The 19,541-nt window shown below is 50.2% G+C and overlaps 1 protein-coding gene across 2 annotated transcripts in view; it reads right to left on the bottom strand.

Annotated features, from left to right (window-relative positions):
* The window catches only part of ATG4B (autophagy related 4B cysteine peptidase), a 362,353-nt gene that overhangs the window by 235,575 nt on the left and 107,237 nt on the right, over positions 1 to 19,541 (bottom strand). For both annotated transcript variants that reach the window (XM_085634168.1, XM_085634170.1), the window contains exons 2-3: positions 18,275 to 18,376; positions 9,185 to 9,256 (exon numbers count right to left, since the gene is read on the bottom strand). In XM_085634168.1, the coding sequence (XP_085490294.1) occupies positions 9,185 to 9,256; positions 18,275 to 18,376 (174 nt within the window). The remainder of the gene's footprint in view (positions 1 to 9,184; positions 9,257 to 18,274; positions 18,377 to 19,541) is intronic.

The raw sequence follows: 19,541 nt of genomic DNA, 5'->3' as shown, positions 1-19,541 counted from the left end.
CCTGACGAGGACGCTGGCGTCTTGTGGTGGGTCTAGGCGTACAGATTGTGGTGCAAAAGCACTGGGTATCATGTGGTACTTACGTGTTTCAGGCGTGTGGCACTCACCAGGCCGGTGTGGGCCAGTGTTGTGTCCTTTTAGCTCCCCCTGGGTGCTCACGATTCACTCCTGTAGCTTGGGGCTGGAGACTCTCTTGGCAGATGCAGAGGTGGGAGGGGGGCAGCTGTGTCTGTTGCTGTAGCCGGTGGCTGCTCGTGAAGGAGCTGAGGCGAGGCAGGGTGCTTTGGGATGTCGCCTCGGTGGCCAGCCACACTCTGGAGCAGGGCAGGAGCGGCGTGTGATTACCCCCGCTCTCGTCGCCAATGTGATGATCGGGGGGGGGGGCACCCTCCCAATGCTGATGCTCGCACTGGGCCTTATTAGCGCGCCGCTAAATAATGATGCAGTGTGGCGCGGACTGCCTCGCAGCTCCGCCCATCTTTATTTTATAGACACGCTCACGCAGGGGCGGTGATCGTCCGGTGCGCGCCAGCGATAAGCGCTGGTGTGCTAACCCTCACAAGTAGCAGCAACTTCCCGGAGCTACGCTCGCCACAGCCGATTAAAGCATCTCATATGCTAATTCCAGGACCCCATACAACACAGAAGGTACGCCTGTAACTTGGCTTCCAAGTGGAAAAAGCAGGGTGGACGCCGTGTGATCGAGGGACCGCTTGGAGGGATGGAGAGGCGAGATGAGCGACCGGCCTACTGTGGGATCGGAGCCCTACGGAGCAAATCTGTGAGAGCAGGAACGCTCAATGTGGTGAACTGCAGCTGTGAAACCATCGGAGGGTCCGCTCACAAAGGAGCAGACAGGGCGGCGAGGAGTGGTCTTGCGGAACACAATGGAGTTGGAGGCAACTGGGACCGCGCCCGACAAAAGTGCCGAGTTTGGGTCCACTGTGCGAGACGCCGGGGAGCCGCGTGAGGTGAGCCCGGGCTGGAGGCTGCGCACAACAGCAGAAGGTGAAGGTGTCGACCCGAACTCCCCCCCCCCACGAACTGTAGAAGAGATCTGCACACATGGAGAGGGCCAGATTGCAGACTCGTCAGACACGTTAAGGTAAGGCCGGGGACAAGCAGGAAGAGTGAGCGAAGGAGGCCGGGCGGAGGGGTAGAGTGGAGTGCCCCCTCAGCATCAATCGCGGTGGAACTTTGGGGCAGATCCAGGGGCTGCATTCAGGACTGGCTATAATATACGCAGGGGAGGTGGTGACCTGCAGCGGCTTCAGGCTAAAGTAGAGATTGCACAAGCCTGAGTTGGGCCTCTGTATCGGATTGAGTGGCGCCACGGCCATTTTGTGCTACAAGCCGTACTTGGAGCATTGGGCCCAACTTCAAGCAAGTATCCAAGGAGACGGTCTGACACCGAGCTCTGAGACAAAGAGGGTCAAGTCACAACCGCAGACCTACCAGGGTCCGTCTAGGCTCGGACTGCGGGGCCTGGACAAACGTAAGGGGCTCTGGGCGAAGAGGGGCGCTGCCGAACATTGGCACACTTGTGGATGTGGGACTAGGGCGTCTAACTGGTCTGCTGCTTTGAGACAGCTCCGCGCTCGAGGCCTGATTATCCGACACAATCAGTCATCTTCGGGCGGCGGCACACCGTTTAAGAGCACGCATGGTGTAATCAACATGTAGCTACACCCGTTGCGCGGTCACATGCGAGGCACGGCGTGATCCAGGCCGCACAGAACGCCAGTATTGATGGCGCAGACGAGGTGACCTGAGGAGGCGGGCTGAGTTACTGAAGCGCCCAGGCTTACGGCATATTCTCCAATGCGGCACTGCATTGAACAGGGAGAGTGCGAGGTGCCCCGAAAGACGGGACTGCGGAGAGTGAGGTAGATCAGGCAGCGTGGAGTGAGGAGCCCCCGATCTCGGCCCACATCATTTCCTGGGCCTTCCCTATCCCCCCTCTCTGTCGGTGGTCACATTGTGCACCGCCGGTTGCACCCCCGGTGGTTGGTGCGTACTGGGGCAGGGTGCCAGGCAGCGGACTAATGCAATAGGCACAGACACCCTGCCTGGAGTGATTTTGGCGAGGCCCGAGAGCTGTGTAGAGCTCAGGCCTGGCCGCCAGCAACACAGTCCCTCAGTGAATGGAGGAGAGAGGCGGCATGCCCCTCAGAAGAGCAGTGGGCCCGGGGAGGGGGCTGGACATGAATTGCAGCATAATCGGGTGGATGTGACCCCTGCATCGCCAGAAGAGTCGGAGGAGTGAATGTGGGCAGTGGCAAAAATCGAGCGGTAAAGAGCAGGGGGGAAAGCACTTTATCCCAGCCCACATCAGTGCCTGGGCCTTCCCCCATACCCACCTCTTTCTCTGCTGCCGCACACCACCGGCCGCCCCCCTGGCAGACAGCATGGACTGAGGCAGGGTGTCCGGCAGCGGACCAAGGCCACAGACATTGGCACAACGCCTGGAGTGATTCTGGCAAGGCACGGGGCTGTATCGAGCCCCGGCCCGCCCACTGGTGGCACTACCCCATGGTGAACGTAGGAGTGAGGAAGCACGCCCCCTAAACGGACAGTGGACCCTGGGTGACTGAGGATGAATTGGTGCGCAACTGAGCAGGCATAGACACCGCATCACCGGTGAACCCAGCGGGGGCCCGGAGCAGCACACGAGCCGGGGGGTGCCCCCTGAGGGCATACAGCGGAGAGAGAGGAACACCGAGAGAAGCCCTAAGAGCTGTGGGCCTGCACCTAAACAAGTGAAGTCACGCACCCATCCGACCAGGTTCGGGGACTGTGCTGTACCCAGGCCCAACGACACAGGGCAAGTGGTCCACCCCCTGACTGACACCGGGGAGAACCGGAGAGACCTTGCCAGTGACCACATGAACTGGAGACAAGTACTGGTGGCTTTGACTCAGGAGTGCCTAGGTACTGCTCTGTGGGCAACTGCTACACCACGCCATCTCACCAAGCTTGACTACAGAAGGGTTACACTTGGTGCAAAATCAGCAAGATGAGCAGGCAATGTGCTGAGGCAGGTGCGACAACCATGCCACCGGCCCACACCGCCAAGCAGACTGGCCTGGATCAGGAGGGGATGGACCCCACTGGGCCTTCCACACTGGAGTCCAAACTCGGCGCAGTACTCAAGGCGGTTGAGCAGATTGGGACCTCGCTGTCGCAGACCCGATCATCTCTGGAGAGTTGCATCGACAAGTTAACGTCTGACTTAACGCTGTTACATGCAGACCATCGCAAGTTAACGGGAAGAGTAACTGAGGTAGTAGGCCCTTCCATCCCTTAAAAAAGTGTGCGCAGATGTACATGTGCTCACCAAACTAACTGCGCTCATTGGAACTTAGAATGGACGATTCTGAGGGTCGTTCCCGGCGCAACAATGTTCATGTTGTTGACCTGCCGGAAGGCTCGGAGGGCCGGGACGCAGTTGCATACACTGAACAATGGCTGAGAACCCTGATACCGGCGGAAGTGCTATCTCCTTTTTACAATGGATGAGAACCTTGCAGTGGAACGGACTCACAGGGTGCCCTCGGGCCGCCCGCCACCGCATGCTGGGCCGCGGCCCCTCCTCTTCTGGCTGCTCAAATTCAAAGACCGAGATGCAGTGCTCCGAGAGGTGCGCAAGATGGACAATGCATCGGTCCTCTTCTTCCCGGACTATGCCCTGGGGGTACAGAAGCAGCAGCGCACATTTCTGACGGTGAAGAAACGAATGCACGAACCTGACATCCGATACTCCCTTCTCTTTACTGCGCGGCTGCGGTTGATCGCAGAAGGCTCCACTCACTTTTTCAACACCGCTGAAGACGCCTGGAATTCGCTGGTAGCACCAGGATATCGCATTTCCCTGAGTAGGTGCGTTGGCGTTCACGGGGCCACCCCAGGCACCATGTGGCAGCTAAAGACGGAGCCGCAGGAGGACCAGGAAATCGCCCTTGCGCTGACACCCAGTCCGTGATCTGGAGCAAATGATACAGTAACGGCGAGAGGCGCTGTGGACAGCAGCCACGATGCGGAGCATCAAAGTCACTGGTGACTCGGATGCTTGCTCGGTGCGCTGCCTCAGTGAAGGCAGCTCGTCTACAGTGTGGCCAACTGGCAAGAGCTCGCAGAAACTTCCAATAATGACTCCGCAAACTGCTGATGACTTGATATAATGCCCACTAGTGGCTCCTGCGTGAATCTACGCCTAGACACATCCATGCATACATTGTTTGCACTCACATGCAGCACATACGCCACAAGTTGCTGCATGTACCATTGAGCCCCATAGACTGCAACTGAAGACCAAGGCCACATTCATATACCACATTTCACATTGGAAAAAGCCTGCCGCAGCACAGTTCAACTCACATGCAGAAATAGGGCCCAAGCGCCCGTGGGCCTCACCACCCTTGACTTCCTTCGCTCAACCCCCAATTGAAAGCGCGGTGCGCACAGCAGACATTCGCCAATCGGCACAGTTCACAGTTTGGGCAGACACACGTTGTCCCTCTGCTCGGTTTCAGTTGTGGAGCAAAATGCTTCTTCCCCCATTAGTTGACTCGCACAGTGCTATTATTTCGAAGCAGTCACCGAAGATGCGCCCCCTGCATGGAATACATGCGCGTTACCCATGGTCTGAACCCCTAGTGCCATGCCTCCCGCGCCCGCTTCTACCCCTCATTGATGATTTATCCCGCCTACCACCATAGTTACCTGAAGCGTTAGAGGTATGCATACGCCAGCGCACAGGTATAAAACATATGCTTACATAAAACGCCACGCCGCCCACATAGCGCTGCTACAGGAAATACACCTTGGGCAACCAGAGGTTTGTAAACTTCAGCACAGATGGAGAGGCCAAGTTTTGACCACGGGCTACGCTTATGCTAGGGGTGCCCTCATCTGGATTCGCCCGGGCACTCGATACACATCTGAAGAGACTGAGATAGACATATATGGACGCTATGTGTTGTCAAGTGGTCACCTGGATAGGAGGCAGATTGTCATAGGGTCCATCTTTGCCCCAGATACCGATCAGGCAGCGTTCTGGCAGACACTTTCCGGCATACTGTCCAGTTGGTGCGACATCCCTTGATTATTGGGAGGGAACTTTAACACCGTGTTGGACACAAGCTTAGACAGGTCCTTCCTACCATTACAGCTCACAGGTGCTGCGTCACATGCTAAGGGTCAAAGGGAATGGTTGCGCCACTGGGGTCTCGCCGACATATGTAAGACATTGCACCCGCGAGAATGCCTATACTCGCATTACTCTCACCCTCAAAGATTGCACGTACGCATGGACCGATTTGTAGGGAGTGAGGCACTGCTTGCCAAATGATCCCATGCAGAGTATTTAGGCCACACGCATTCGGATCACAATCCACACATGATACATCTTCTAGATGAGCAAGCTGCGCGTATCACCCGCGTGTGGAGACTCCAGCCTGTGGCATTAGAAGATCCCCCCCTTCAGGGCTTCAAACTACTATTGAAAATTATTATGAAGCAAACGAAGACTTGGTCCCTGACGCGGGTGTGGTATGGGAAACATGTAAACCTGTGGTCCCGGGACAATGTATGGGGCTAAACTTGAGTCTACGTCGGCAATTGGACCAAGAAGCCAAGTGCATTGAAAATGCCCTTATCCAGCTAGAGTCAGGCGTAGCTGGGGTACCCGATCCCCAGCATGTCTTAGATAAGCTGAAGTATGATCACCCACAGGTCATGGAACGACTACGAAGCATAAATTATGCCGCACATGCAGCGCGCACCCACGCAACAGCAGCTAGAGCGGGTAGGCTGCTGGTGAGGCTGATTAGGCAAGCTCAGGCACACCCTCAGGCCCTTCCGCTGTGATCGGCGTCAGGTCACCTAATAACTGCCTAGCATGATGTTCATAAGGAGTTCACAGCCCACTATGCTAGAGTATACAAATCGACCCTTCAAGTAGCACTCCCAAAGCTGAACTCTGCTACCACTGCCCGCGGTGTCAGGAGAGCAGTGCGTGGAACTAGAGGAGCCGATCACGATGCAGGAGGTGCAGGCGGCCATACAGGTGCTGGCGACTGGTAAGGCCCCCGGCCCCGACGGCTTCCAGGCCGAGAACTACAAAGCATTTCAGACGGTCCTGGCCCTATACCTGCTCGCCAAGTACAGTGGCTCACAGGAGTCGTCTATCATGCCGGAGTCACTCCACGAATCACTACTGGTCTCGCTTCTCAAGCCAGGCAGAGACCCAGAACTGTTGAGCTCCTACCGGCCCCTGGCGTTGTTGAATACAGACTACAAAGTGTTGGACAAAATACAAGCATGCAGACTGGTTTCCCTGGTGCCGCACTTAGTGCACGCAGATCAAAACAGTTTTGTGCCTGCTCGCTGCACGTCATTGAATATACACCAATTCTTCAGGGCAGCACACTACTCTGGTGAGAGGAGGGCACACTCCGGCTGCCTAGTTCTCGACTTGGAAACGGTGTTGGACACCCTGGAATGGGATTTTTTGTTATCTGCCCTTGACAGGTATGGGCTTGGGGGAAATTTCCTGGGACTGGTTAAATTGCTGTACACACAGCCCACAGTCAAAATCAAGCCAGGCCCACACATTTCGCAGACAATCTAAATTGAACGCGACACCAGGCAGGGATACTCACTTTCCCCGTTGCTATTCGCGCTTGCCATGGACCGCTGGCCATGTCTCTTGCCAGACAGACTGGCACAGAGTGGGGTATCCCTCTGGTTGATGATACGCATGCAGTCTCGCTGTATACAGATGACCTCCTGATTTACCTTCGAGATGTACGTGGCCCATACTCGGCGACCGAGAGAGCGCTATCAAGAGTTCACCTCACTATCAGGGCTACGGGTAAACTGGGAGAAGTTGTGCCTGTATCCCTTTGCCGAGACTACCCCAGATCCGGAGCTGGTACTGGGTGGTATGCTGGTACAGTGGCAAAACTCAGCCTTCTGTTATCTGGGGATCCGCATCTACCGCCAGCGGGAGGACCTTCTAGAAGGTAACCTCATGCGGGCTGTGACGGAGGTGAGGTCTCAGATGTCTTTCTGGCGCACTCTCTCTTTGGCCACTAGGGGTCGTATAGCACTCCTGAAAATGGTGGTGCTCCCTCGGCTGCTTTATCACTTTACAAATTTGCCAGTCTAAGTTAGACCCTCCTTTTTCCGTGCTCTAGAGCAAGACCTCAGGCAAATCATATGGCATGGAACATGTAATAGGGTAGCATTAGCTAAACTTTATTTACCCGTTGACCATGGCGGATTGGCAGTCCCTAACATGGAGCACTATTATCTGGCATTGCAACTACAGTGGGTGGCCCTCTGGATTGGTGGCAGACAGTTGGCGGACATTGCCACGCAACAGCCTGGTCATACGCAGTCCCAAATAATAGCCTTGTTCCACCCTGGTAGGAAGGGTGCAGTCCCGACTCCACTTCTGACTTCGTTTGCCTATAGATGTCTTCGCCGGGGCCTAAAGCTCACAAAGGAAGTTATGCCATATGCCCCTTTCCTGCCTATTCTGGGCACACTAGCTCACCACCGCATAATCTCAACAGCGGAACTAGTCTCATGGGAAGTTACGGGACTGCTGACCCTGGGTGACCTGTATCAGGATCAGCAGCTAGTGCTATTCCACACACTGGTGGAGGACAGTGCCCTACCACAGGGCCAATTCCTCTTATATGCCACGCTGACACAGGCGCTGCAAGCTTACTGGGGTGACATAACTCACAAACCTGAGACCCATCTTACCATTCAATACCTACACGAGCTGGGCACAGGCAGACACATTACTAAATGGTTATCTGAGTCCCTAAGCACGCATTCCACACAGCCACTGACATCCCTTAGGCAACGCTGGGATGCAGACTTGCAGAGGCAGTGCACTGACCACGAATGTTCGCCCATACTAGAGGGGCCTACGCATATCCCCAGGAATGTCCAGTTCCGCTTAATACAGTACTACATACTTCAGAGAGCATACATAACACCAGCTCAGATTAATAGGTATTTCACATGCGTAGATGCCAAGTGTCCTAGATGCGAATTTCAGGATGCAGACCTCTTGCATATGCAGTGGGCATGCACAGCTCTCACCTCCTATTGGAGAACAGTCAACACATTTGACAAAATGCACGGGCCGCACAGTTGCGTGCTCCTGGGACACCTGCCTACTAGGCCTAACCGTAGAACAATAAAGCATAAAGTTACGTCCCGATTTATAGACCTCGGGCTCATTGTAGCCAAGCGCTTAATAACTAGTTGCTAGAAGTCACCAGATCCACCGAACACCAAAGCCTGGCTACATTCGCTGACATGCTGGGCGCAAGCGGAGAGTGTGGCTCTGCAGCTGGAAGACGCGCTGGGCCTGGGGTGCTCCCGCTGGCAGAGGCATGGGATGCGATTCTACTAGATATTCGAAATCCAGGGCAAGACGATTCAGAGGCGCCCGAGACTTCCACATGATGCTCTCAGTCAGATGGACCAAGTGGCCCATATGGAGCGTGCTGAGTGCCATTGGGAATCCCGTAGAGCAGTGGACTGCGTTACCCTACTGACGATGCGTTTCACATTCATAATCAGGGCATGTTATCTAAGTTCATTCAAAAGCGGCTAGAATCACACAACCTAAACAGATAGATAAGAAATGTATGTATTAGTAGGGCACAACACAGAGGTAGCAATGGGGAACCAGCCCGGGTGAGAGGGCCATCACATGCGCTAAGCGATTCAGCAGGAAAATGTCCCAGTTCATACATCCCGTTTCTTTAAGCATTAATGCTCAAGACACATGCTATATGACGCACAAACAGCATAGAGCATGAGCCCTCTCCTTTATGCAGATTCTCATCGATGTATGTCTATTTACATAAACATGTGCATGCATGCAATCTGTACAAGAGTTTGTCAAACAGCATTTTAAAAAACAAATGTTAAAACTTAATAAAGAAATTTACACAAAAAAAATGAGGCACAATAAATGGTCAAGGTGCGGTTAAACTATCTGAAAGTACCACAGCTCAGGTTGGTGAAAGGCTGAAGCTTCACCACACCCAACTGATAAACAAATACCTGCTCGTTATGCTGGTCTGAAGAGTTGGCTACTATATTTGCGCCAAGCACATACACATGGAAGAATGGAAAATACAATGTTTCTTACCTATAGCTGGAAAGTTTTTCCTGTAGGTAAACCAGAGTCGAGATGCCACATCACAGAAGATTTCGTCTTTCTCTAAAAAAATAGAAAGAAAAGAGGAAGTCATGTATTTTATTCTCCGCAATATTAAACAATGAGATGACTCCCAGCTGAAGACCAACCAGGAACTAGATTCTGGAAGACAAAGAGAATATGATGGCAAGAACAATGAAGAAGGAAACAATGCTGTACCAATGGGGCAGGGAGGAACACAGTTGAAGGTTGAGACCATGGGTAAAAGGAGTTTACACCCTGATAGACTAAGGGCTCTACAGAAGGGAAAAGCTTTGTGCTGCTTAAGAACCTGATGCAAGAAATTTTGTAACAAGAATAAAAAAGGCTTCTGCTTCCTCTGTAATAGTTTTATCATTTAGATTGCCATTCAACCTGCATATGCTATCCTTAGGCAGACCTCTGGAAATTAAAACACTCAGATAAACTGCCATTTTAACATCAGGTAGAAGAGGTGTCCCACTACAGCAACTTGCAAAGGTGTACTGTAACCAGTCTGAATACCCGATCTCTCTTCAGTGTTGTGGGGCTAGACCTTGATACAAATGGATAGTGCAACCTCAAAAGGTTACTACCCCTGTAGCCAGTGCCAGTGCCAGTGCCATCTGTTTCTCTTTTTCTTTGTAGAAATGCACTGCTGTAAGAACGTCTGGGTTGGAGTGTCCCTTAGACTGCAACAAAACCCATCTGGTGTGAGTACCGGGTCTCAGAAGGGGATTATCAGTCCTATTCTCTATTGAGTGTGGCAACCCATGGATATATCCTTTGGTGTCTAGTCCCTCAACAAGTCACTTATGGGAATGTTATTTTTTCATGACCTGTTTTCTAACTCCTCTATCTTAAGATTCAATTCTGTGTTTTGCTCTTGAAGCTCTTGTATCACCCCCACAATGTGGCGTTGCTCCACTGAACAGTAATTTACCTTTCTTTCAAGATGGTCTTCTTTGGGGTCATTTCTTATGGTTCCAACTTCCGTTCTGAACTCCATGAGAAATTGTTGACGATTGTATGCAGTAATGCTCATCTTCTCTGCCTCTGTTCCATGTTTCTCTGGAGATGGTTGTAAAGATGCAGGATTCTTGTGATCCTTATCTTATTTCATTTGCTTATTAATATGTTGTTTTACTGCCCTACTCTATTGCTTGTCATTGGGTGATTTCCCAAAAAATTGAGCTCAGGTTTCTGGGGTTCAGGCCAATAATGCTCTCACCTTAAGCCAAGTTCAATCAAACTGCAAATAGTGGTGCTCCATGCACGTGAACACAGACCAGAACACACTTTCAGAAATTAATTACCAGGTCCTCTTTCAGACTCACAACGTGGACTGTAGGTTGTCCGGTATGGATGTTTCACCTATTCACTTAGTCTCTCACTTTTTAAATGAAGAGTGCTTCACGGCGCACATGGTACAATCCTGGGTTGGTGCTCCACTTATCTTTTCTGTACAGGGCGCTTCTGATGCCAAAGGCCTACCTGCTTCATTTTGCACTAAGGCGTTGTTCCAACAAGGGTGGATGTCTCAAGGCCTAATTTGCTTCTTATTAAGCATTGTCTCCATGGTGTCTCTCCTTTCGATGCCCCCAGTTCAGTCTCTAGGGACATGGAGCTGCAGAGTTTTGCTACTTTTCGATGTAGTTTGAAGAAGCGCCGGTGAAATTCAGCTAATCCAGTCCCATTGCTGGTCATGGCCCTCATTCATACTAGTAAGTATTTGAAGACAAAGTGCTAGAATGGTTTAAATACTATCTTGCCAATCGCTTGCAACAGATTAAAATAGCAGCTCCTTCTCTAATTCGGTTCCTGTACCACAAGGAGTTACTCAAGAATCTGTTCTAGCTTCTGCACTCTTTAAACTTTTTCTTAAACCCTTAGGTTTTGTCCCTAAATCGTCTGGCCTATTGTAACGCCCTGAACGTCTCAGGATCGTTTAACAGACACGACAATGAGGACGCAACCACTTGTGAAGGGTTAGTTCTTTTAATGAAGGCAAATAAAATACAAAGAACAAACAAAAGTTATAGTCACTGGAATCCTCCAGGCTAAGTACGTTACCAGCCCACAGCACGGATGGTCCTAACCGTCCTCTGCATATACGCCGATCCCGGCGTATGCCAACAGAGGGCAGAAATGAAATGGCCGACAATGCCAATCGGTAGGCTGTGAGGGGCACGAAGAGTGTTGGGGAGAATCGAGGAGTCAGGGAAACACCCAGCCGGGGTCTCTACCTGAAGGGAGCAGCCGCTCAACCTCTTCCTCAGACTGCACCGGGACGCGGAGTCACCTCCTGGTGATGCGTCACCGATACCCCAATCACAAGCAAGAAGACTGAACCGAGAGCAGCCGCTCGATCGATCCTGTGGACTTCCGAGTCTGTAACGCGGCAAACACCTCCTGGTGTGCGTTACAGCTGGCAGTCCCTGTGTCTCTGGTCGGGCTGGGAGTTACGACTCCAACCAGCAAAAGCGCCACTGCGCTTGGACTCAGCCGAGTCAAAAAGCGAAGCTCAATGGTTGACCGGTAGAGCTTCCGGGTCCTTCACAGGTGACGATGGGGCAAGACACGGCCCAGGGAGTAACGACTCGACCTACCTCCGTTCTTGCCTTACTGGAGCACCACTCCGGAACACTGCTCTTCACGAAGCAGGTACGTCGGTGTAAACACAATATCCGACAGCCTTGTACCTCCCGGTTCCTCCCTTTATAGGGCGTGTTTTCCTTGAGTTATGTAACAGCTCTCCTGTTTACATAAGGGCGTGTTTCCCTTGAGTTATGTAACAGCTCTCCTGTTTACATAAGGGCGTGTTTCCCTTGAGTTATGTAACAGCTCTCCTGTTTTCATAAGGGCGTGTTTCCCTTGAGTTATGTAACAGCTCTCCTGTTTACATAAGGGCGTGTTTCCCTTGTATGACAGGAATTCTTGACAGTACATCCTCCCTCTCAGCGGCTCCCCACGGGTCCAGCGCTGGCAGGAAAACGCCGATGGAACAAGGAGACCAAGCGCGGAGCATGAACCCCTTCAGCCGGTTCCCATGAATGCTCCTCCGGGCCATAGCCTTTCCACGCAACCAGGTACCACAGCTTCCCCCTGCGCCATTTGGACGCCCGTATGCCCGACACTTCATACTCCACCTCCGACTCCACGCATACCGGCCTAGGTGTCCCAGACGGCTTGGAGGGTGCTGGTTTGAGCAATGATACATGAAAGACAGGGTGTATCCGCAATGACTGGGGCAAGCACACCTTCACGGGACCCATACACTTGGTAATTCGATAGGGGCCCATGTACTTGGGATGGAACACACTGTTCTTTCGAAACCTCATGTTTCTTGTGGATATCCAGACGTAGTCTCCAGTGCGGTACAGTGGCCCGGGCCTTCTCTTCCTGTCTGCCGCAGCCTTGTATCTTCTCTTGGCCTCTATTAGGACAGCCCTTGAGCGCATCAACGTGTCTTTTATGTGTGCCACCCTGTCCGCTGTGGCGGGAATCCTGTCCTCTCTGAACGGATGTAGAAATGGCAAGAACCTGGGATGTTGGCCATAGTTGCTATAGAACGGAGATGACTGTGTGGAGCTGTGAGTGGCGTTGTTATAGGCTATCTCTGCAACCCATAGCAAGTCGACCCATTCTTCCCTGCCCTGGTCCACAAAACATCGCAGATACTGTTTGAGCGTTTGGTTCAGGCGCTCGGTTTGGCCGTCCGTTTGAGGGTGGTAGCTGGTGGACAGGGCGGTCTTAACATGCAGCGCAGTGCACCAAGTCTTCCAGAATTGCGCAGTAAACTGCGACCCCCGGTCCGACACGATCACCCCAGGTAATCCATGCAGTCGTACCACATTCTTTAGGAGTAGTGACGCCAATTCCCCGGCCGTAGGGACTCTCTTGCAGGGGATGAAGTGCCCCATTTTCGTCAAGTAATCCACCACCACCAGTATTGCCGTCATCCCCTGGTCTACCGGTAGGCCCACCACGAAGTCCAGTGATATGCTATCCCATGGTCTATCTGGGGTCGGAAGTGGATGTAAGAGCCCTTGGGTTCGGCCATGGTCGGCCTTCATGGTAGCACACGTAGGACACTCCTGTCCCCACCTCCTGACATCCACTCTCATGATTGGCCACCAGAAATGCCGTCCCATGCTAGCCACCGTTTTTTCAAAGCCCAAATGACCTGCGCATGGAGAGTCATGGCACCAGATGAATGCTTGTTTCCTTAGCCTAGGCGTGGGTATCAATAGGCACCTGCCCTTCAGGGGTATCCCGTCCTTCAGCTGCCATTCTCTGTGACTGAGGAGCCACCTCCGCCATGCGAATGACCTGATCCCTCTCTTTATTCCCCTCAGGAAAGTATCCGGTTGGATAACCCCCAATACCATCCTCGGGGAAATGATGGAACGCTCGGTTGCAGGCAATGGTTCCTTAACTGCAGATTGACGGGACAGGGCGTCCGCCTTTCGGTTTTCACGATAAATGTAGCGCCACTTGTGTGAGGAATACCTGCACTGTGTTAGGATCCCCACTGTACCTCTCTGGTGTTGCCAAGGGGATGGCTACCGGCATTTCCACTACTACCGCAGGGGTCTGGTTCGTGAGGGAGGTGCTGGGCGTGAGCGGGTCCAATTGGATAGCATCCAGTCTGGCTTTTACATCGGCTGTTTCTTGCCTAGAGGCAGCCACTTCAGCTTGCATGGCCGCTAAAGCAGCCAGCACATCATCAAGTGTTGCCATGTCTGTTATCGACCGGGAGACAGTTAGTGTTATTAAGGTCGGATATTTTGTAACGCCCTGAACGTCTCAGGATCGTTTAACAGACACGACAATGAGGACGCAACCACTTGTGAAGGGTTAGTTCTTTTAATGAAGGCAAATAAAATACAAAGAACAAACAAAAGTTATAGTCACTGGAATCCTCCAGGCTAAGTACGTTACCAGCCCACAGCACGGATGGTCCTAACCGTCCTCTGCATATACGCCGATCCCGGCGTATGCCAACAGAGGGCAGAAATGAAATGGCCGACAATGCCAATCGGTAGGCTGTGAGGGGCACGAAGAGTGTTGGGGAGAATCGAGGAGTCAGGGAAACACCCAGCCGGGGTCTCTACCTGAAGGGAGCAGCCGCTCAACCTCTTCCTCAGACTGCACCGGGACGCGGAGTCACCTCCTGGTGATGCGTCACCGATACCCCAATCACAAGCAAGAAGACTGAACCGAGAGCAGCCGCTCGATCGATCCTGTGGACTTCCGAGTCTGTAACGCGGCAAACACCTCCTGGTGTGCGTTACAGCTGGCAGTCCCTGTGTCTCTGGTCGGGCTGGGAGTTACGACTCCAACCAGCAAAAGCGCCACTGCGCTTGGACTCAGCCGAGTCAAAAAGCGAAGCTCAATGGTTGACCGGTAGAGCTTCCGGGTCCTTCACAGGTGACGATGGGGCAAGACACGGCCCAGGGAGTAACGACTCGACCTACCTCCGTTCTTGCCTTACTGGAGCACCACTCCGGAACACTGCTCTTCACGAAGCAGGTACGTCGGTGTAAACATAATATCCGACAGCCTTGTACCTCCCGGTTCCTCCCTTTATAGGGCGTGTTTTCCTTGAGTTATGTAACAGCTCTCCTGTTTACATAAGGGCGTGTTTCCCTTGAGTTATGTAACAGCTCTCCTGTTTACATAAGGGCGTGTTTCCCTTGAGTTATGTAACAGCTCTCCTGTTTTCATAAGGGCGTGTTTCCCTTGAGTTATGTAACAGCTCTCCTGTTTACATAAGGGCGTGTTTCCCTTGTATGACAGGAATTCTTGACACCTATACTACATCACCAATATGCCAATGAAACAACTTTATTTGAAAAGTTTCTCTCCCTTTGATTTCTTTGTACGGGCTTTAGTCATAGACAATATTCAATCTTGGATAACTGCTCAACAGCTCAAATTCATTCACAACAAACTGGAGTTTCTACGTATATGTCCACAGTCTTGCATCACACCAGTTCAAGACTGGTTGGACTCAACTAACATTCTATACGGCATGCTGTCCATCACAGAAATTGTTAAATCACTTGAATTTACTCTTGATAGGTAACTAAAGCTCCAAAAACACATCACAAAAACAGTCAAAAAGGCAATCTTTCACATGAACTAATTCATGGACCTAAACCTGGCCTACAACAAGACCCATCTTTGACTTGGGGACTTCAACCTACACTAGAACAATGCAAACGATCCCTTACGGTGCACCTTCAAAGCTTTCCTCTCCAGCCTTAACCACACAAAGTCCTGGAATGAACCTACCCACATTAAGGGATCCACCCTCGACTGAATCATTGACAAAGTTATTCAAATGGATGCCATAACTCCCTGGGACTGGTCAGATCATTACTTAATCTCATTTCTCATCTTGGAAAGGATGCTGCCCAGACAAGGTCAACCACGTGAGGCCAAACAATTCTCACGAGACTTAAGGAACATCAATATAAATGAGCTAACCAGCATTAGTAATAACCTACTTCGCCCGTCACCTAACTTGATAAATCTAGATGACCTTACCAAACACTAAATTCACTCCATGAATGACATACTTGACTCAGTTCTACGAAGCAACTCAAAAGGATACCCAGAAAACCCTCTAGAACCTGGTTAAACTGCTCCCTTAATGGGAAAAATTTCAAACTGAGGTTGGCGGAGAGGTAATGGAGAAACTCTCCCTCCATAACAAACCTCAAGCAGCTGAGGACGATGAGAGGTAGCTATAACAAACATATCCGTAGTGCCAAAACTGCTCAACTCAGGTCTCAGCTCGACCACGCCAAAAACAGGCCGAAAAATCTGTTCGAAATTATCAAACAACAAGCTAATCACTCAACTAATCAACACTCTACACTCAATGACTTGACCCCTAGCAGTGAAGATTTTTCTGCACACTTTATCGAAAAGACAAGAAAGATAGAACAAGAATTACAGCGCACCTCACCAAATAAACTGGCCCTGACCCAGCCCAATGCCTCACAGTTCACCTTGTTGAGTTCCCCTCTTTCTGGCTCCATGGTTCACTCGCCAAAAAATCAGGCATTCTGGAATACCTTTATTCTACCAGACGATGCAGTTCTCCCGCCCTATTGCTCCACCCCAGGCATTGGCTGCGCAGCTGTATTTGGTAGCAGCCCTATGATGAAGCACGTCACACAACTGTGTGAGTGAGGGCAGTATTAAGACACACAGCACTTGCCACCACAAAGAATAGAGACAATATTTTTATCACTCCCTACTCCTTCCAGGTGTATGAAAGTATTGTCAGGGGGTCCAGAGTAGGCGAGTCCATTACCCTCACCCCTCCTCTTTTGTGTGAATTATCCCTTTAAGGGCTACCCTGAACTCTGCTGCCAGACTCATCACAGGTTCTAGAAAACGTGTCACATCACACCGGACCTAATTCAACTCAAGTGGCTCCCTTTCAACGCAAGGATTTGTTTCAAGATAGCCTGCCTGACACACAAAGCGCTGCACTATAACACTCCAGTCTAGCTAGCAAAAAAACTTGAACTCTATGGTTTGAACCAAGCCCTCTAATAATCTACTGTTGAAGCCTCAAAAATTCAACAAAAAGAGAACTTACAACCGATCCTTCTCTGGTCTTGCTCCAAGAATATGGAACTCTCTTCTTCCTGAAATCAGACATCAACCCCTCGATCGCCACATTCAAAATAGAAGTCAAAGGGTTGCGCTTGAATAGCTACTTGCAATAATAGTCCTAAAGCCACCCAAACGTACTGTACTTCTTGTTTACTGCACTGTGTGTAATGTTTTACAATGCATTTTAACCTGCGGTTTACCTCCCATGACCTGGGCTATTCTTTATCTTCTCCTGGTTATATTGCTTGCTTGTTTACAGCGCTCTGATGGGTCATGTTCGCGTGATATAAAACCTTTCAAATAGAAGTAAACCTTTTTTTAACCAGAAAAAGATTTAAAGGAGGTAGTCAAAGCTTGTGTCCTCTTCACACCATGGGTATTCTATTCTACCCCATGGCAATAATTCACCACACCCCTGAAAGCCGCACTTCATGCTTCTCCTCGACTCAGCGCTAGCACAGACCGATTTGACTATTTTGCCCCTGTACTGCTCAATTTCAATTGGTTTCCCAATGAAGACCAATCTACCTTCAGGTAAGTATGCTTTATATGCTAACTATCACATTTTGACCACTCCCACTACCGGGCGGAGAAGAAGATCTGAGAGGGTTCTTGTTACCTTCACAGCTGTGACACTCATTACTCGAGACTCCTGTCTTCAACAATACACAGCCTCTGAACCAGTCTTTCTCAGAATGTGCTCCTTAAGTTTGGAACTCCAATCCCCTTTCTAACTACACCATTCCGTCTATATCGCCACAAAGAAAGAGCTCAAATATTTGCTTGTTAAGTGGTCTTACATTAACTTTGTTCCGGTGACCTTTGCTTTGGATCTTATTGTTCATGCCCCAATGCTCATGTCATTGTACATTGTAAAGGTTTCTTTACACACTGTACAGCATGTAAAGCGCTCTGGCATGTTAAGATCCATTACGAGCTACATAAAAACTCAATAAATGATAAATAAATAGATAACTATTTACCGTGTGTAATACCTCTACAAACACCATATTAAAAATATTGACTTAAAAAAGAAAGAAGTGAAAGGTGTGGCCACAGAACCACGAGGAAGGGTGTAGACTGGATGGTTAAGATCAGAGTCCAGATCACTGGAAAAAGAAGGGTCACAGTGAATAGAAAAGGTAAGCTACACTGGTGAAGGCGGAGAAAGAAAACAAGCTTTCTCTAGATGAGAAAATAAATCTTATGTCACCTGGAAATGAACCTATGCTCACATTAAGGGTAACTCTTCAGTTGGCACTGCACCAAACCCATCACACTACACCCGAAAGATGGGGTTAATGGTGTTTAACATCAGATGCTAAATTGCTACAAAAGCACTTGCCCCAGCAGACTTCATATTTTCTCCCAGAAAGGACGGACAGAATGGTGAAGTTTTTGTGTGGCAAGAAGGTGCAAATATACCTGTTAGGGCACTGTAATTCTTCCCCAGGATCCAGACTGGTTCTGCAGTCTCTGGAAAATCTTCTATGTCAGCAAATCGCAGTGTATCGTAGGTGAGCGTAGCTGGTTTGGAAACAAAAGACATACCTAAGCTTCAAAAAACTATTAAGTGGCATAAATACTGCAGCATAAGCTGACTTGTGCTTTTATGGTTTTAATATTTAAAACCGAATAAAGATTATTTTGATTTGATTTGACTTTGCTATAAACATAACTGAGCATTTCTGAAAAGATGCCAGACAGAAGAATCAATGACTAATGCTGATCACAGTTTATGAAAAGTAGCAACATTTATTTTTTAGGATTAAAGATGTTTGTGGCGTTCACTTCAATGTTCACAATGCCGAAATTGATACCATGGTACGCTGCCCCAAAAATAGCTGTCATGAGCAACTCCCATGTCATCCCTTGCCCCCGTCTGAAAGCCACTACTTTCTAGAGCCTCCCATCGAATGAAACCAATGACTGTGGTTAGACTACTCCCACTCTTGGAACAATTCATAGCTGTGAAGCCCTGAAGACTGACACGTACACAACATTGGCATAGGTCTATTAGACAGAAATGCCCACCCATACAGATTATTCTGGGTACATTTGTCATGATTTGGCCCCTTCCCACAAAATCCCACATCGGATTGATCAAAGATCGAACTGGTGTTCCTAACCGCCTCTTTCCCCTGGTCATGGCGGGAATCTTTCATATGGCACAAACGAGCAGTATTAAAGGTACTTTTAATACTCTAGCTTGTCCACTTCATGTAGGCCTTTGCACCTCAAGCTAATGAAGGGCCAAGCCCTATACTGTAGGCATGTTTTTGTTTGCTTGATTCTTACCTACTGAAGTAATGTCACCTTTAGGAAACATCAAAACGAGCTCAGTGTGTACCCCGAGATTTTTGTGGTCAGTCCGGCATATTTACTGAACCTCTAAAAGGCAATTATGAGCATTTTTCAGTAGAGGAAAACTGGCAGGTGTCCTCCACCCCTCCCACCCACTGTGTTACGTGTATATAGGATAAACTGAACGTGAACTACTGGGCAAATGAGTAGGCTGGGGGCCAAGACTCAAGCGATCTGACCTATATGCTACATAGCCTCAACCTCGAACAACATAAATGTGTGCCTACACTCAAAACACGGAACATGCTGGACCAGGTCTTGTCTCTAAACCTTGCCATATCCAATCTCCCTATCAATCTGTGCATATATTTAGACCACCAGCTAATAA

The sequence above is a fragment of the Triturus cristatus genome, chromosome 11 (genome assembly GCF_964204655.1).
Source record: "Triturus cristatus chromosome 11, aTriCri1.1, whole genome shotgun sequence".
Classification (NCBI taxonomy): Eukaryota; Metazoa; Chordata; class Amphibia; order Caudata; family Salamandridae; genus Triturus; species Triturus cristatus.
This window is presented reverse-complemented; position numbering and strand designations above follow the sequence as displayed.